Source organism: Salvelinus fontinalis, chromosome 39, assembly GCF_029448725.1.
Source record: "Salvelinus fontinalis isolate EN_2023a chromosome 39, ASM2944872v1, whole genome shotgun sequence".
Taxonomy (NCBI): Eukaryota; Metazoa; Chordata; class Actinopteri; order Salmoniformes; family Salmonidae; genus Salvelinus; species Salvelinus fontinalis.
Genome location: NC_074703.1, coordinates 7,383,426 through 7,402,813, shown reverse-complemented (window position 1 = coordinate 7,402,813; position 19,388 = coordinate 7,383,426). Strand labels below are relative to the sequence as shown.

Sequence of the window (19,388 nt, the reverse complement as noted above, 5' to 3'; positions counted from 1 at the left end):
CAGCAAATCAGATTTGAAAGCTAACCTTAACCACACTGCTAACCCTAATGCCCAACCTTAACCACACTGCTAACCCTAATGCCTAACCTTAACCACACTGCTAACCCTAATGTCTAACCTTAACCACACTGCTAACCCTAATGCCTAACCTTAACCACACTGCTAACCCTAATGCCTAACCTTAACCACACTGCTAACCCTAATGCCTAACCTTAACCACACTGCTAACCCTAATGTCTAACCTTAACCACACTGCTAACCCTAATGCCTAACCTTAACCACACTGCTAACCCTAATGCCTAACCTTAACCACACTGCTAACCCTAATGCCTAACCTTAACCACACTGCTAACCCTAATGTCTAACCTTAACCACACTGCTAACCCTAATGCCTAACCTTAACCACACTGCTAAACCTAATGCCTAACCTTAACCACACTGCTAACCCTAATGTCTAACCTTAACCACACTGCTAACCCTAATGCCTAACCTTAACCACACTGCTAACCCTAATGCCTAACCTTAAGCACACTGCTAACCCTAATGCCTAACCTTAACCACACTGCTAACCCTAATGTCTAACCTTAACCACACTGCTAACCCTAATGCCTAACCTTAACCACACTGCTAACCCTAATGCCTAACCTTAACCACACTGCTAACCCTAATGTCTAACCTTAACCACACTGCTAACCCTAATGCCTAACCTTAACCACACTGCTAACCCTAATGTCTAACCTTAACCACACTGCTAACCCTAATGTCTAACCTTAACCACACTGCTAACCCTAATGCCTAACCTTAACCACACTGCTAAACCTAATGCCTAACCTTAACCACACTGCTAACTCTAATGCCTAACCTTAACCACACTGCTAACCCTAATGCCTAACCTTAACCACACTGCTAACCCTAATGCCTAACCTTAACCACACTGCTAACCCTAATGCCTAACCTTAACCACACTGCTAACCCTAATGCCTAACCTTAACCACACTGCTAACCCTAATGTCTAACCTTAACCACACTGCTAACACTAATGCCTAACCTTAACCACACTGCTAACCCTAATGCCTAACCTTAACCACACTGCTAAACCTAATGCCTAACCTTAACCACACTGCTAACCCTAATGCCTAACCTTAACCACACTGCTAAACCTAATGCCTAACCTTAACCACACTGCTAACCCTAATGCCTAACCTTAACCACACTGCTAACCCTAATGCCTAACCTTAACCACACTGCTAACCCTAATGCCTGACCTTAACCACACTGCTAACCCTAATGCCTAACCTTAACCACACTGCTAACCCTAATGCCTAATCTTAACCACACTGCTAACCCTAACGCCTAACCTTAACCACACTGCTAACCCTAATGTCTAACCTTAACCACACTGCTAACCCTAATGCCTAACCCTAACCACACTGCTAACCCTAATGCCTAACCTTAACCACACTGCTAACTCTAATGCCTAACCTAAACCACACTGCTAACCCTAATGTCTAACCTTAACCACACTGCTAACCCTAATGTCTAACCCTAACCACACTGCTAACCCTAATGTCTAACCTTAACCACACTGCTAACCCTAATGCCTAACCTTAACCACACTGCTAACCCTAATGCCTAACCTTAACCACACTGCTAACCCTAATGTCTAACCTTAACCACACTGCTAACCCTAATGCCTAACCTTAACCACACTGCTAACCCTAATGTCTAACCTTAACCACACTGCTAACCCTAATGTCTAACCTTAACCACACTGCTAACCCTAATGCCGAACCTTAACCACACTGCTAAACCTAATGCCTAACCTTAACCACACTGCTAACTCTAATGCCTAACCTTAACCACACTGCTAACTCTAATGTCTAACCTTAACCACACTGCTAAACCTAATGCCTAACCTTAACCACACTGCTAACCCTAATGCCTAACCTTAACCACACTGCTAACCCTAATGCCTAACCTTAACCACACTGCTAACCCTAATGCCTAACCTTAACCACACTGCTAACCCTAATGCCTAACCTTAAGCACACTGCTAACCCTAATGCCTAACCTTAACCACACTGCTAACCCTAATGCCTAACCTTAACCACACTGCTAACCCTAATGCCTAACCTTAACCACACTGCTAAACCTAATGCCTAACCTTAACCACACTGCTAACCCTAATGCCTAACCTTAACCACACTGCTAACCCTAATGCCTAACCTTAAGCACACTGCTAACCCTAATGCCTAACCTTAACCACACTGCTAACCCTAATGCCTAACCTTAACCACACTGCTAACCCTAATGCCTAACCTTAACCACACTGCTAACCCTAATGTCTAACCTTAACCACACTGCTAACCCTAATGCCTAACCTTAACCACACTGCTAACCCTAATGCCTAACCTTAACCACACTGCTAAACCTAATGCCTAACCTTAAATGAAGACCAAAAAGCTCATACATTTTTCTAATTTTGACTTTGCAGCTGGCCCATCTAGTGGAAATCGCTCGGTACTGCCTCTATACACCAGCATAGCTGTAGTCTTCCAGTCATTTTGCTAACACTAGTTAGCATTGGCTCATAACACTAGCTCTAACTTCCTTCATACTGGACACAGAGACAAACAAATGGTATCCACAAGTTCATCTGACTCTGGGTAAATAGAATAACAATTACATGTGCAATTTGCATTTGTGTGTAACGCACCCTAACCAGAAGTGTCCCTCCAATTTCCTGGAGACTTTATTGCAGGCAAACTTAAATCAGTTTTACAAAATATTTACCAGCATGTCACGTGCAACCAGAGAAAAAAAAAATCCTAGACCACCTTTACTCCACACACAGAGATGCAAACAAAGCTCTCCCCTGCTCTCCATTTGGCAAATCTGATCATAATTCTATCCTCCTGATTCCTGCTTACAAGCAAAAAATAAAGCAGGAAGTACCAGTGACTTGCTCAATACAGAAGTGGTCAGATGACGCGGATGCTACACTACAGGAATGTTTTGCTAGCACAGACTGGAATATGTTCCGGGATTCATCCAATGGCATTGAGGAGTACACCACGTCAGTCATCGGCATCATCAATAAGAGCAACGACAATGTCATCCCCACAATGACTGTACGTACATATCCCAACCAGAAGCCATGGATTACAGGCAACATCCCCATCGAGCTAAAGGCTAGAGCTGCCGCTTTCAAGGAGCGGGAGACTAAACCGGAGGCTTATAAGAAATCCCGCTATGCCCTCAGACGAACCATCAAACAAGCAAAATGTCAACACAGGATTAATATTGAATCCTACTACACCGGCTCTGACGCTCGTCGGATGTGACAGGGCTTGAAAACGATCACGGACTACAAAGGGAAACCCAGACGCGAGCTGCCCAGTGACGCGAGCATACCAGACGAGCTAAATGCCTTGTATGCTCGCTTCGAGTTAAGCAACACTGAAGCATGCACGAGAGCACCAGCTGTTATGGATGACTGTGTGATAACGCTCTCGGTAGCCGATGTGAACAAAACCTTTAAACAGGTCAACATTCACAAAGATGCTGGACCAGACGAATTACCAGGACATGTACTCAAAGCATGTGCGGAACAACTGTCAAGTGTCTTCACTGACATTTTCAACCTCTCCCTGACCGAGTCTGTAATACCTACATGTTTCAAGCAGACGACCATAGTCCCTGTGCCCAAGGAAGTGAAGGTAACCTGCCTAAATGATTACCGCCCCGTGGCACTCACGTCAGTAGCCATGAAGTGCTTTGAAAGGCTGGTCATGGCTCACAACAGCACCCTCCCGGACACCCTAGACCCACTCCAATTCACATACCGCCCCAACCAATCGACAGATGATGCAATCTCAATCGCACTCCACACTGCCCTTTCTCACCTGGACACCTATGTGAGAATACTGTTCATTAACTACAGCTCAGCGTTCTACACCATAGCGCCCACAAAGCTCATCACCAAGCTAAGGATTCTGGGACTAAACACCTCCCACTGCAAATGGATCCTGGACTTCCAGATGGGCCTCCCCCAGGTGGTAATAGTAGGAAACAACACGTCTGCCATGCTGATCCTTAACACTGGGTCTCCTCAGGGGTGTGTACTTAGTCTCCTCCTGTATTCCCTGTTCACCCATGATTGCGTGGCCAAACATGACTCCAACACCATCATCAAGTTTGCTGACGACACAACAGTGGTAGGCCTGATCACCGACAACAATGAGACGTCTTATAGGGAGGAGGTCAGAGACCTGGCAGTGTGGTGCCAGGACAACAACCTCTCCCTCAATGTGAGCAAGACAAAGGAGAGGAACGTGGACTACAGGAAAAGGCGGGCCAAATAGGCCCCCATTAACATCGACAGGGCTGTAGAGGATCAAGAGTTTCGAGAGTACCTTGGTGTCCACATCGCCAACGAACTATCATGGTCCAAACACACCACGACAGTCGTGAAGGGGGCACAACAACACATTTTCCCCCTCAGGAGACTGAAAAGATTTGGCATGGGTCCCCAGATCCTCAAAAGGTTTTACAGCTGCACCATCGAGAGCATACTGTACCGGTTGCATCACCGCCTGGTATGGCAACTGCTCGGCATCTGACCGTAAGGCGCTACAGAGGGTAGTGCGAACGGCCCAGTACATCACTGGGGCCAAGCTTCCTGCCATCCAGGACCTATACAATAAGCGGTGTCAGAGGAAAGCCCATAAAATTGTCAAAGAATTCAGTCACCCAAGTTATAGACTGTTTTCTCTGCTACCGCACGGCAAGCGGTACCGGAGTGCCAAGTCTAGGACCAAAAGGCTCATCAACAGCTTCTACCCCCAAGCCATAAGACTGCTGAACAATTAGTCAAATCGCCACCGGACAATTTACATTGACCCCTTCCTTTTGTACACTGCTGCTACTCGCTGTTTATTATCTATGCCTAGTCAGTTCACCCCAAACTACATGTACAGATTACCTCAACTAACCTGTACCCCCGCACACTGACTCGGTACCGGTACCCCCTGTATATAGCCTCGTTATTGTTATGTTATTGTGTTACTTTTTATTATTTTTTAAATATTTTCTTAACTCTTCTTGAACTGCACTATTGGTTAAGGGCTTGTAAGTAAGCATTTCACGTTTAAAGTTTACACTTGTTGTATTCGGCGCATGTGACACATAAAGTTTGATTTGAAAAGGACAACCAAGACATTTAAATTCCCATCCACAAACCCAAAACCACTCACCCCTACAGAACATCCCAGAGTCTTTCTAGTGGCTTCGCCATAACTGCAGATAACCACGCCACTCAACTCAATGAGTTAACCCGTGAACTAATTCTCCTACACTACCAACTCAGGACTAGTGACAACAGTGCATCGTCCTCTGAGAGCAGAAGACAATGGCTGAAGCATTAGGTTGTGTAAGAGAATGCCCCCCCCCCCCCCCCCCCCCCCCTAGGTATAGGAAGAGCAACACAGAGGGCTCACATTGTTCTTGTTCCCTATTGGACAGATAAACTTCCTGGAACGACTTGTATCAATCTGCACACATCCGGACACTACACCGCCCGGTACTCTAAACAACCACGTACACAGTCACGACGAGGGAGAGAGAGAGAGGTGTGTGCACACATGCTCACGTGTGTGTATGTTAATGCGTGTGTGTATGTTAATGTGTGTGTGTTTGTTAATGCATGAGTATGTCAATGTGTGGGTATGTTAATGTGTGTGTATGTTAATGCATGTGTATGTTAATGTGTGTGTGTGTGTGTGTGTGTGGTACCTTGCATGAGTGCAGTGATTTGCTGGGACTTCTGTGCGGGGTGTTCTCTGAGGATCTCCAGAGCTGTTCTTCCCTGGCAGTCTGTGATGTTGGCATCAATACCTGCAACAGACAGACAGAAGACCAAAACCATGGGTCAGACAGGCACCCAGCCACGCCACCCCACACTCACACACGAGCAAGCACACACGCACGCACGCACACACGCACACACACACACAAATCTAGCCTCCTGCACACACTCCCTTAACAAGTAAATCTATATAGACATTTTAAAGGGGAAGCACTGTAAAGTGTTGCATGTAGGAGGACAAAGATCCTAAATTGACTCACTTGGAGAAATTTACAAGGAAAACATCCATACTGTATTTCAGTCTGACAATTTACCGACAGAGGAAGCTAGCTGTGTCCATCCTGTATCACACACACACACACACAGAGTGATGGATAGAGGAGAAGGTTGGGTGGATGACAGGGGTCAGACAGTACACCGGTACAGGCCTGTCACTCATCTAAATAAGCCCCCCGGACAAAAACAATATGGCCTCCCGGGGTTCCTCACTGGAAGTGCAACAAGACAACAGAGGAAACAGGAAGCGATTGAGGAAAATAAGGGGAAGAGGAGGGGGGGGAGGGGGGGGGGGCGAGGGACAAAGACCACTCTCCCTCGCTCTCTCCATATCCTCTACTGTCCTCTCTCTCTCTCTCTCTCTCTCCATATAATCAACTGTCTCTGTCCCCCTCTCTCTCTCCACATCATCTACTGTCTCTGTCCCCCCCTCTCTCTCTACATATCATCTACTGCCTCTCTCCATATTATCTACTATCCACCTTTCTCTCTCTCTCCATATAATCAACTGTCTCTGTCCCCCTCTCGCTCTCTACATATCACCTACTGTCTCTGCCCCCCCCCCCACCCTCTCTCTCTCTCTCTCTCTCTCTATCTCTCCATATCATCTACTGTCCCCCTTTCTCTCTCTCCATATCATCTACTGTCCCCCCCTCTCTCTCTACATATCATCTACTGTCCCCCTTTCTCTCTCTCCATATCATCTACTGTCCCCCTTTCTCCCTCTCCATATCATCTACTGTCCCCCTTTCTCTCTCTCTCCATATAATCAACTGTCTCTGTCCCCCTCTCTCTCTCCATATCACCTACTGTGTCTGTCCCCCTCTCTCTCTCTCTCTCCATATTGTCTACTGTCCCCCCCTCTCTCTCTACATATCATCAACTGTCTCTGTCCCCCTCTCACTCTCTCTCTCTCCATATCATCTACTGTCCCCCTTTCTCTCTCTACATATCATCAACTGTCTGTCCCCCTCTCACTCTCCCTCTCTCTCTCTCTCTCCATATCATCTACTGTCCCCCTTTCTCTCTCTCGATATCATCAACTGTCTCTGTCCCCCTCTCTCTCTCCATATCATCTACTGTCCCCCTTTCTCTCTCCACATATCATCTACTGTCCCCCTTTCTCTCTCTAAATATCATCAACTGTCTCTGTCCCCCTCTCACTCTCTCTCCATATCATCTACTGTTCCCCTCTCGCTCTCTCCATATCACCTACTGTCTCTGTCCCCCTCTCTCTCTCTCTCTCTCTCTCCATATCATCTACTGCCTCTCTCCATATTATCTACTGCCCCCCCCCTCTCTCTCCCTCTCTATATATATAATCTACTCTCTCTCTCTCCATATCATCTACTGTCTATGTTCCCCTCTCTCTCTCTATATACACTGCTCAAAAAAATAAAGGGAACACTTAAACAACACAATGTAACTCCAAGTCAATCACACTTCTGTGAAATCAAACTGTCCACTTAGGAAGCAACACTGATTGACAATAAATTTCACATGCTGTTGTGCAAATGGGATAGACAAAAGGTGGACATTATAGGCAATTAGCAAGACACCCCCCAAAACAGGAGTGATTCTGCAGGTGGTGACCACAGACCACTTCTCAGTTCCTATGCTTCCTGGCTGATGTTTTGGTCACTTTTGAATGCTGGCGGTGCTCTCACTCTAGTGGTAGCATGAGACGGAGTCTACAACCCACACAAGTGGCTCAGGTAGTGCAGTTCATCCAGGATGGCACATCAATGCGAACTGTGGGAAAAAGGTTTGCTGTGTCTGTCAGCGTAGTGTCCAGAGCATGCAGGCGCTACCAGGAGACAGGCCAGTACATCAGGAGACGTGGAGGAGGCCGTAGGAGGGCAACAACCCAGCAGCAGGACCGTTACCTCCGCCTTTGTGCAAGGAGGTGCACTGCCAGCGCCCTGCAAAATGACCTCCAGCAGGCCACAAATGTGCATGTGTCAGCATATGGTCTCACAAGGGGTCTGAGGATCTCATCTCGGTACCTAATGGCAGTCAGGCTACCTCTGCACATGGAGCACATGGAGGGCTGTGCGGCCCCACAAAGAAACGCCACCCCACACCATGACTGACCCATCGCCAAACCGGTCATGCTGGAGGATGTTGCAGGCAGCAGAACGTTCTCCACGGCGTCTCCAGACTCTGTCACGTCTGTCACATGTGCTCATGTGCTCAGTGTGAACCTGCTTTCATCTGTGAAGAGCACAGGGCGCCAGTGGCGAATTTGCCAATCTTGGTGTTCTCTGGCAAATGCCAAACGTCCTGCACGGTGGTTGGGCTGTAAGCACAACCCCCACCTGTGGACGTCGAGCCCTCATACCACCCTCATGGAGTCTGTTTCTGACCGTTTGAGCAGACACATGCACATTGTGGCCTGCTGGAGGTCATTTTGCAGGGCGCTGGCAGTGCACCTCCTTGCACAAAGGCGGAGGTAGCGGTCCTGCTGCTGGGTTGTTGCCCTCCTACGGCCTCCTCCACGTCTCCTGATGTACTGGCCTGTCTCCTGGTAGCGCCTGCATGCTCTAGACACTACGCTGACAGACACAGCAAACCTTTTTGCCACAGTTCGCATTGATGTGCCATCCTGGATGAACTGCACTACCTGAGCCACTTGTGTGGGTTGTAGACTCTGTCTCATGCTACCACTAGAGTGAGAGCACCCCCTGCATTCAAAAGTGACCAAAACATCAGCCAGGAAGCATAGGAACTGAGAAGTGGTCTGTGGTCACCACCTGCAGAATCACTCCTGTTTTGGGGGGTGTCTTGCTAATTGCCTATAGTTTCCACCTTTTGTCTATTCCATTTGTCTATTCCATTTATTGTCAATCAGTGTTGCTTCCTAAGTGGACAGTTTGATTTCACAGAAGTGTGATTGACTTGGAGTTACATTGTGTTGTTTAAGTGTTCCCTTTATTTTTTTGAGCAGTGTACTGAATCAATGAAATGTTTTGGGTGTGGAAGAGAGGGGCATTTGGTGCGTAGTTGTCCTGAGAAGGAGCGCGCAGAGCCCGGTAGTAGCTATAGTGATGGTACAGCTAACGCATCAACGCGAAGGGATGAAACTGCTAAAGGTACAGGGGAAGGAAGAAGGTGGGCAGATGTGGTTGGAAAAGGAGGAGAGGAAGGCAGTGTGGATACGGGGGCAATTGTGGTGGATCAGAACAAAGAGGGAGGGGAAACAGTCGGTGAGATTGCGACTGCCGTCGCTGAGGTAGTGCTGGAAAATGAAATTGGAGATAAAAAGGAAATTGAAATAACAGGAAAGGAAGAAGCTGTTTTCAAAGTACTGAGGAGTAAGAGAAAGAATGTAGGGGGTGGTGAAGGGTCTAATTCTAAGAGGAAGGTAGAGATTGATAAATTAGTTGAAGATGAAAAGGTTGAAGAGATGGTGGAGTTTTCCTCTGGGGAAGATAGCGAGAGTGAGTCATCTGACGCGTCACAACAAAATAGCGAGATAATTGGGGAGGACTGGAGATATGGTATTAAGAAGGTACGTCAATTTCTGAAGTTGACAAAAGGGAAGAAATATATGCAGGATTACAATATAACTGATTTTTTCCCTGAAAGTGAATTGTTTATTGAATAAGCAAAGTTTTTGATGTCAAAAATAACGGGGGGAGGTTTGACAAGCCCTGAAATTGCTAGACTTAAGAAAGTGGTCACGAGAGTGATAAGTGATGTAAATTCTAAAGAAAATGAAAGAGTTCAGTTGCAGTTTTAACTCTGTAAAGAGATGGGATGTCTGTATCTTCCTCTGTATATTTTTTTCATTCATGAGCAGTTTTAAGATTTCTTCTTTAAACATAAATGGGGCAAGAGATGTTAAAAAAAGAGCCATAGTGTATGAGTTAATTAGGGGAAAGGGAAGTGACATAAATTTTCTACAAGAAATGCATAGTAATTTGGAAAATGAAGTTATGTGGAAACAGGAGTGGGGGGGACAGTGGTGTGTAGTCATAAAAATTCTAAAAGTGGGGGTGTGGCTATATTGTTCTCAAGAGGGTTTTTGCCTTTGTCTTATGAGGTTGAAGAGGTAGTTGAGGGGAGGTTATTAAAAGTTAGAGCAAGGTATGAAAACATCACTATGTGTCTGATAAATGTATATGCCCCAGTGGTGGCAGTTGAGAGGGTATGTTTTTTAGAGACATTATCAAATACCATTGAGAAATGTAACAATGAAGATTATTTATTTATTGCTGGGGATTTTAACTGCACAGTCAGTGATTTAGATAGAAATCACCAAGAACCTCATATAGCCTCAAGGACTTTTTTAAAACGCCTCATTGTAACACATGAATTGTGTGATATTTGGCGGAGTCAAAATGGAGGCACAAGGCAGTACACCTGGGCGCATGTGAGAGAGAACACCATCTCTATGGCCAGGTTAGATAGGTTTTATTGTTTTGAGCATCAATCTCAGGTCTGTAAATCAAGTGTGATAACCCCAGTGGGATTTTCTGATCATTGTTTAATAACAGAGGTGGTGTTCATTAACGATGTAAAACCCAAAAGCGTATACTGGCATTTTAATATTACTTTATTGAGTGATGCTCACTTCAGGAAATGTTGTAGTTTTTTCTGGGAGAGGTGCAGGTCTCAAAAGGACAGTTTTGTATCCATTCAAAAGTGGTGGGATATAGGGAAAATCCAGATTCAACAATTTTGTAATCAATACACGAGGAATGTCACCAAGGATATCACCAGATCAATGAAAGCCCTAGAGTTTGAAATAGTGGAACTCATGACGTTGGTTGAGACCACAGGAGATCGAGGCCATACGCAGGCACTCAAGAGAAAAAAAGTTGCATTGGCAGACCTGCTGGGTATCATAGCACAGGGGGCATTGGTGAGAAGTAAGTTTCAGGGAATCTCTGAAATGGATGCCTCATCCAAATTTTTCTTTGGTTTAGAGAAAAAGAATGGACAAAGAAAAATTATTCATTGTTTCAAATCAGCTGTTGGACAAAAGCTCACTAGCCCTAGTGAAATTAGAAAGAGGGCAGTAGAGTTCTATGCTGAGCTCTACAAGTGTGAGTACAAAGAGGATAAAACAGTGACACAGCAGTTCCTTGATGGGCTCCCAAAGGTGGCTGCAGAAGCTCAGGTTGAGCTTGAGCAACCATTGTCTTTGCAGGAGTTATACTCTGCATTAAAAGGCATGGAAAATGGAAGAGCACCAGGCATTGATGGGCTTCCCGTTGACTTTTTTAAGTCTTTTTGGACTATGTTGGGAGAGGATTGGCTAGCAGTAGTTAATGATAGTTTAACCGGAGGGTTACTACCAATAAGCTGCAGAAGGGCTGTCCTCACCCTACTGCCCAAAAAGGGAGACCCTAGGGAGGTGAAAAACTGGAGGCCGGTGGCTTTATTGTGCACTGATTATAAGATCCTGTCCAAGGCTTTGTCCAACAGGCTGAGGGAGGTGATGGGGCAAATCATACATACGGACCAGTCCTACTGTGTTCCTGGCAGGCAGATAGGGGATAACATTTCTCTGATTTGTGATTTTTTGGACGTCTCTAGGGCTATTGGGTTGGATGCTGGTCTAATTTCAATTGATCAGGAAAAGGCATTTGACCGAGTTGAACATCAATATTTATGGCATACGTTTGAGGCGTTTGGGTTCAGCTCTGGTTTTATTGCCATGATAAAGGTGATATATGGTGACATTGAAAGTGTATTGAAAGTTAACGGTGGTTTGAGTGCTCCTTTTAAAGTGTGTAGACGTATTAGGCAGGGATGTTCTTTATCAGGGATGTTATATGCCATTGCTATAGAGCCACTACTAAATAGCATTAGAAGTCGCATTGAAGGGGTGTACCTTTCAGAGGATATTCCTCCTATTCGTCTTTCAGCCTATGCTGATGATGTAGTTGTTTTAGTGAAAAATCAAAGCGGAGGTGGATAGTTTGAGTCTAATGGTTGATCGGTTTAGGGGAATATCCTCTGCAAAAGTAAATTGGGAAAAGAGTTGTGCTTTACAGATTGGAGAATGGTCTGGAGGGATCATGGCTTTGCCAGGGGGCCTGGAATGGTGTAAGGGAGGGTTTAAGTATCTTGGAGTGTACCTAGGAGATGAGGGGATTATGGAAAGAAATTGGATTGGGGTGGTTGAAATGGTGGAAGGGAGGATGAGGAGATGGCGTTGGTTGTTATCTCGAATGTCATATAGGGGGCGAACTATTATAGTTAACAATGTGATTGCCTCTGCATTATGGCATCGGTTGGCAGTTTTAGAACCACCATCTGGCCTTCTGGCTAAGATACAGGCAATTATTGTGGATTTCTTTTGGGATAAATATCACTGGGTTCCACAAAGTGTTTTGTATTTGTCAAAAGAAGAGGGGGGACAAGGTCTGGTACATCTTGCTAGTAGGGCTGCTGCTTTCCGGTTTCAGTTTATTCAAAGGTTGCTTTATGGACAGGAAAATGTGGTGTGGAGGGGGGTAGCAGGCCTTGTGTTACAGAGGGTTGGAGGATTAGGTTTAAAGAAGGCTTTATTTCTGGTTGATAGTAGCTAGATTTCTAGGGAGGGAGTACCTCCGTTTTACAGAGGTCTTCTCAGAGTGTGGAGCATAATGAAGGTGTCCAGACGAACTTCAGCGGAGTCAGTGCATTGGTTGTTGGAGGAACCTCTGGTGTATGGGGCAAGACTGGATTCTACAAATGAAGCTGTTCCACATTTCTCCAAGATTCTGGTGAAGGGCAAAATTATCACCTTAAAACAGTTAATGGCTATGGCAGGGCCTGACTTAATGGATGGAAGACAGGGTGGCTAAACATTTGGGGGTGAGGTCGGAAAGGATTGTCGGACAAATGCTGGGAAGCTGCAGGAAGGCTCTGTCAGAGGAAGAGTGGGGAATGCTTAATAGCCACAAGAAGAAGGTACAAGATGAAGACGTCTCATTTCCAAGACTAGGGATTACACCAAATATCCCAGAGTCAGAGAGAAAGGGTTTATTGTTGGATTTGAGAGGGTTGGAGGAGGTGGGTTTGGATGAGGTGAATGGGAAAGACTTGTATAGGGGGTGTGTCAAGGTGTTAAATAAAGATAAATTGAAAAATAGAAAAGACACTCCATGGAGGGTAAAATTAGGAATTGATGACAAGGTAAAGCCAGCATGGAGAGCACTGTACAAACCACCGTTACAAAAGGGTACTGGTGATATGCAATGGAGGGTTTTACATGGCATTATTGCAGTTAATGCTTTTGTATCTGTGATTAACTCAGATGTTAGAGATGGATGTCCTTTTTGTAATATAAGAGAAACCATTTTTCACTGTTTTATGGAATGTGAGAGGATAAAGCCTCTATTGGAAATACTGGAATCTTTGTTTAGAGCTGTAGGTGAGATTTTCAATAACAATGTTTTTATTTTGGGGTTTCAATATAGTAAGCAACAGAAAAGAAAATGTCAATTGTTAAATTTTATTTTGGGACAAGCTAAGATGTCAATTTTTTTGAGTAGGAAACATAAGATAGACACGGGATATGAGAAGGATATAAGATGTGTTTTTAAAGGATTAGTGAAAGCAAGAATAAAAGTGGATTTTGAGTTCTTCTCAGCTGTAAAAGATCTCCCATTGTTTGAGGAGAAGTGGGGATACGAAGGAGCGCTTTGTTTTGTAGAGGGGAAATTATTTTTTGTTGATGAAATAAGTTGAATGTATATGTTCTTTTGTATTTTTATTTTATTTATTTTGTGTAGGAATTACATTTAGTGTTTCATTTCTGAAAAGGCAGTGTCATTATTTATGTTAATAATTGAGTAGAAAATAAAGGTTTTATAAAAACTCTCTCTCTCATCTACTCTCGCTCTCTCTCCATATCATATACTGTCCCCCCCTCTCTCTCTCTATATATATATATATAATCTACTCTCTCTCTCTCTCTCCATATCTACTGTCCCCTTCTCTCTCTCCATATCTACTCTCTCTCTCTCCATATCATCTACTCTCTCTCCATGTCATCTACTCTCTCTCTCTCTCTCTCTCTCCATATAATCTACTCTCTCTCTCTCTCTCCATTTAATCTACTCTCTCTCTCTCCATATCATCTACTGTCTCTCTCTCTCTCCATATCATCTACTGTCTCTCTCTCTCTCCATATCATCTACTCTCTCTCTCTCCATATCATCTACTCTCTCTCTCTCTCTCTCTCTCTCTCTCTCTCTCTCTCCTCTCTCTCCTCTCTCTCTCTCTCTCTCTCTCTCTCTCTCTCTCTCTCTCTCTCTCTCCTCTCTCTCTCTCTCTCCTCTCTCCTCTCTCTCTCTCTCTCCTCTCTCTCTCTCTCTCTCTCTCTCTCTCTCTCTCTCTCTCTCTCTCTCTCTCTCCATATCATCTACCCTCTCTCTCTCCATATCATCTACTCTCTCTATCTCTCCATATCATCTACTGTCTCTCTCGCTCCATATCATCTACTCTCTCTCTCTCTCTCTCTCTCTACATCATCTACTGTCGCTCTCTCTCTCCATATAATCTACTGTCTCTCTCTCTCTCTCTCTCTCTCTCTCTCCATATAATCTACTCTCTCTCTCTCTCTCCATATCATCTACTGTCTCTCTCTCCATATCATCTACTGTCTCTCTCGCTCCATATCATCTACTCTCTCTCTCTCTCTCTCTCCGTATCATCTACTGTCTCTCTCTCTCTCCATATAATCTACTCTCTCTCTCTCTCTCCACATCATCTACTGTCTCTCTCTCCATATCACCTACTCTCTCTCTCTCTCCATAGCATCTACTGTCTCTCTCTCTCCATATCACCTACTGTCTCTCTCTCTCCATATCACCTACTGTCTCTCTCTCTCCAAATCATCTACTCTCTCTCTCTCTCTCTCTCTCTACATCATCTACTGTCTCTCTCGCTCCATATCATCTACTCTCTCTCTCGCTCCATATCATCTACTGTCTCTCTCTCTCCGTATCATCTACTGTCTCTCTCTCTCCGTATCATCTACTGTCTCTCTCTCTCCGTATCATCTACTGTCTCTCTCTCTCTCCATATAATCTACTCTCTCTCTCTCTCCATATCATCTACTGTCTCTCTCTCTCCGTATCATCTACTGTCTCTCTCTCTCCGTATCATCTACTGTCTCTCTCTCTCCACATCATCTACTCTCTCTCTCGCTCCATATAATCTACTCTCTCTCTCTCTCTACATCATCTACTGTCTCTCTCCATATAATCTACTCTCTCTCTCTCTCCGTATCATCTACTCTCTCTCTCTCTCTCCATATAATCTACTCTCTCTCTCTCTCTCTCTCTCCGTATCATCTACTCTCTCTCTCTCTCCGTATCATCTACTCTCTCTCTCTCTCCATATAATCTACTCCCTCTCTCTCTCCATATCATCTACTGTCTCTCTCTCTCCATATCATCTACTGTCTCTCTCTCTCCGTATCATCTACTCTCTCTCTCTCCATGTCATCTACTGTCTCTCTCTCTCCGTATCATCTACTGTCTCTCTCTCTCTCCATATAATCTACTCTCTCTCTCTCTCCGTATCATCTACTCTCTCTCTCTCCGTATCATCTACTCTCTCTCTCTCTCTCCGTATCATCTACTGCCTCTCTCTCTCCACATCATCTACTGTCTCTCTCTCCACATCATCTACTGTCTCTCTCTCCACATCATCTACTGTCTCTCTCTCTCCACATCATCTACTGTCTCTCTCTCTCCACATCATCTACTGTCTCTCTCTCTCCACATCATCTACTGTCTCTCTCTCCACATCATCTACTGTCTCTCTCTCTCCACATCATCTACTGTCTCTCTCTCTCCACATCATCTACTGTCTCTCTCTCTCCACATCATCTACTGTCTCTCTCTCTCCACATCATCTACTGTCTCTCTCTCTCCACATCATCTACTGTCTCTCTCTCTCCATATAATCTACTGTCTCTCTCTCTCCACATCATCTACTGTCTCTCTCTCTCCACATCATCTACTGTCTCTCTCTCTCTCCACATCATCTACTGTCTCTCTCTCCACATCATCTACTCTCTCTCTCTCTCCGTATCATCTACTGTCTCTCTCTCTCCACATCATCTACTGTCTCTCTCTCTCCACATCATCTACTGTCTCTCTCTCTCCACATCATCTACTGTCTCTCTCTCTCCACATCATCTACTGTCTCTCTCTCCACATCATCTAGTGTCTCTCTCTCTCCATATCACCTACTGTCTCTCTCTCCACATCATCTACTGTCTCTCTCTCTCCACATCATCTACTGTCTCTCTCTCCACATCATCTACTCTCTCTCTCTCTCCGTATCATCTACTGTCTCTCTCTCCACATCATCTACTGTCTCTCTCTCCACATCATCTACTCTCTCTCTCTCTCCGTATCATCTACTGTCTCTCTCTCCACATCATCTACTGTCTCTCTCTCCACATCATCTACTGTCTCTCTCTCCACATCATCTACTCTCTCTCTCTCTCCGTATCATCTACTCTCTCTCTCTCTCCACATCATCTAATGTCTCTCTCTCCACATCATCTACTGTCTCTCTCTCCACATCATCTACTCTCTCTCTCTCTCCGTATCATCTACTGTCTCTCTCTCTCCACATCATCTACTGTCTCTCTCTCTCCACATCATCTACTGTCTCTCTCTACACATCATCTACTGTCTCTCTCTCCACATCATCTACTCTCTCTCTCTCCGTATCATCTACTCTCTCTCTCTCTCCGTATCACCTACTGTCTCTCTCTCTCCACATCATCTACTGTCTCTCTCTCTCCATATCATCTACTGTCTCTCTCTCTCCACATCATCTACTGTCTCTCTCTCCACATCATCTACTGTCTCTCTCTCTCCATATCATCTACTGTCTCTCTCTCTCCATATCATCTACTGTCTCTCTCTCCACATCATCTACTGTCTCTCTCTCTCCATATCACCTACTGTCTCTCTCTCTCCATATCACCTACTGTCTCTCTCTCTCCATATAATCTACTCTCTCTCTCTCTCCGTATCACCTACTGTCTCTCTCTCTCCATATAATCTACTCTCTCTCTCTCTCCGTATCATCTACTGTCTCTCTCTCTCCATATAATCTACTGTCTCTCTCTCTCCATATAATCTACTCTCTCTCTCTCTCTCCATATCACCTACTGTCTCTCTCTCTCCATATAATCTACTCTCTCTCTCTCTCTCCGTATCACCTACTGTCTCTCTCTCTCCACATCACCTACTGTCTATCTCTCTCCATATCACCTACTGTCTCTCTCTCTCCATATCACCTACTCTCTCTCTCTCTCCATATCATCTACTGTCTCTCTCTCTCCATATCACCTACTGTCTCTCTCTCTCCATATCACCTACTGTCTCTCTCTCTCCATATCACCTACTGTCTCTCTCTCTCCATATCATCTACTCTCTCTCTCTCTCCATATCACCTACTGTCTCTCTCTCTCCATATCACCTACTGTCTATCTCTCTCCATATCACCTACTGTCTCTCTCTCTCCATATCACCTACTCTCTCTCTCTCTCCATATCATCTACTGTCTCTCTCTCTCCATATCACCTACTGTCTCTCTCTCTCCATATCACCTACTCTCTATCTCTCTCCATATCATCTACTGTCTCTCTCTCTCTCCATATCATCTACTCTCTCTCCATATCATCTACTGTCTCTCTCTCTCTCCATATAATCTACTCTCTCTCTCTCTCCGTATCATCTACTGTCTCTCTCTCCATATCACCTACTCTCTCTCTCTCTCTCTCCATATCACCTACTGTCTCTCTCTCTCCATATCACCTACTCTCTCTCTCTCTCCATATCATCTACTGTCTCTCTCTCTCTCCATATAATCTACTCTCTCTCTCTCTCCGTATCATCTACTGTCTCTCTCTCTCCATATCACCTACTGTCTCTCTCTCTCCACATCATCTACTGTCTCTCTCTCCGTATCACCTACTGTCTCTCTCTCTCCGTATCATCTACTGTCTCTCTCTCTCTCCATATCATCTACTGTCTCTCTCTCCATATCACCTACTGTCTCTCTCTCTCCATATAATCTACTCTCTCTCTCTCTCCATATCATCTACTGTCTCTCTCTCTCTCCATATAATCTACTCTCTCTCTCTCTCCGTATCATCTACTGTCTCTCTCTCTCCATATCACCTACTGTCTCTCTCTCTCCAAATCATCTACTCTCTCTCTCTCTCTCTCTCTCTCTCTACATCATCTACTGTCTCTCTCGCTCCATATCATCTACTCTCTCTCTCGCTCCATATCATCTACTGTCTCTCTCTCTCCGTATCATCTACTGTCTCTCTCTCTCCGTATCATCTACTGTCTCTCTCTCTCCGTATCATCTACTGTCTCTCTCTCTCTCCATATAATCTACTCTCTCTCTCTCTCCATATCATCTACTGTCTCTCTCTCTCCGTATCATCTACTGTCTCTCTCTCTCCGTATCATCTACTGTCTCTCTCTCTCCACATCATCTACTCTCTCTCTCGCTCCATATAATCTACTCTCTCTCTCTCTCTACATCATCTACTGTCTCTCTCCATATAATCTACTCTCTCTCTCTCTCCGTATCATCTACTCTCTCTCTCTCTCTCCATATAATCTACTCTCTCTCTCTCTCTCTCTCTCCGTATCATCTACTCTCTCTCTCTCTCCGTATCATCTACTCTCTCTCTCTCTCCATATCATCTACTCTCTCTCTCTCTCCATATCATCTACTGTCTCTCTCTCTCCATATCATCTACTGTCTCTCTCTCTCCGTATCATCTACTCTCTCTCTCTCCATGTCATCTACTGTCTCTCTCTCTCCGTATCATCTACTGTCTCTCTCTCTCTCCATATAATCTACTCTCTCTCTCTCTCCGTATCATCTACTCTCTCTCTCTCCGTATCATCTACTCTCTCTCTCTCTCTCCGTATCATCTACTGCCTCTCTCTCTCCACATCATCTACTGTCTCTCTCTCCACATCATCTACTGTCTCTCTCTCCACATCATCTACTGTCTCTCTCTCTCCACATCATCTACTGTCTCTCTCTCTCCACATCATCTACTGTCTCTCTCTCTCCACATCATCTACTGTCTCTCTCTCCACATCATCTACTGTCTCTCTCTCTCCACATCATCTACTGTCTCTCTCTCTCCACATCATCTACTCTCTCTCTCTCCACGTCATCTACTGTCTCTCTCTCTCCGTATCATCTACTGTCTCTCTCTCTCTCCATATAATCTACTCTCTCTCTC

At 44.9% G+C, this 19,388-nt stretch overlaps 1 protein-coding gene across 3 annotated transcripts in view; it reads right to left on the bottom strand.

The window, feature by feature from the left end:
- LOC129838664 (ankyrin repeat and sterile alpha motif domain-containing protein 1B-like) overlaps positions 1 to 19,388 on the bottom strand; it is a 245,952-nt gene that overhangs the window by 196,093 nt on the left and 30,471 nt on the right. For all 3 annotated transcript variants that reach the window (XM_055905781.1, XM_055905783.1, XM_055905784.1), the window contains exon 4: positions 5,794 to 5,895. In XM_055905781.1, coding sequence (XP_055761756.1) covers positions 5,794 to 5,895 — 102 coding nt within the window. The remainder of the gene's footprint in view (positions 1 to 5,793; positions 5,896 to 19,388) is intronic.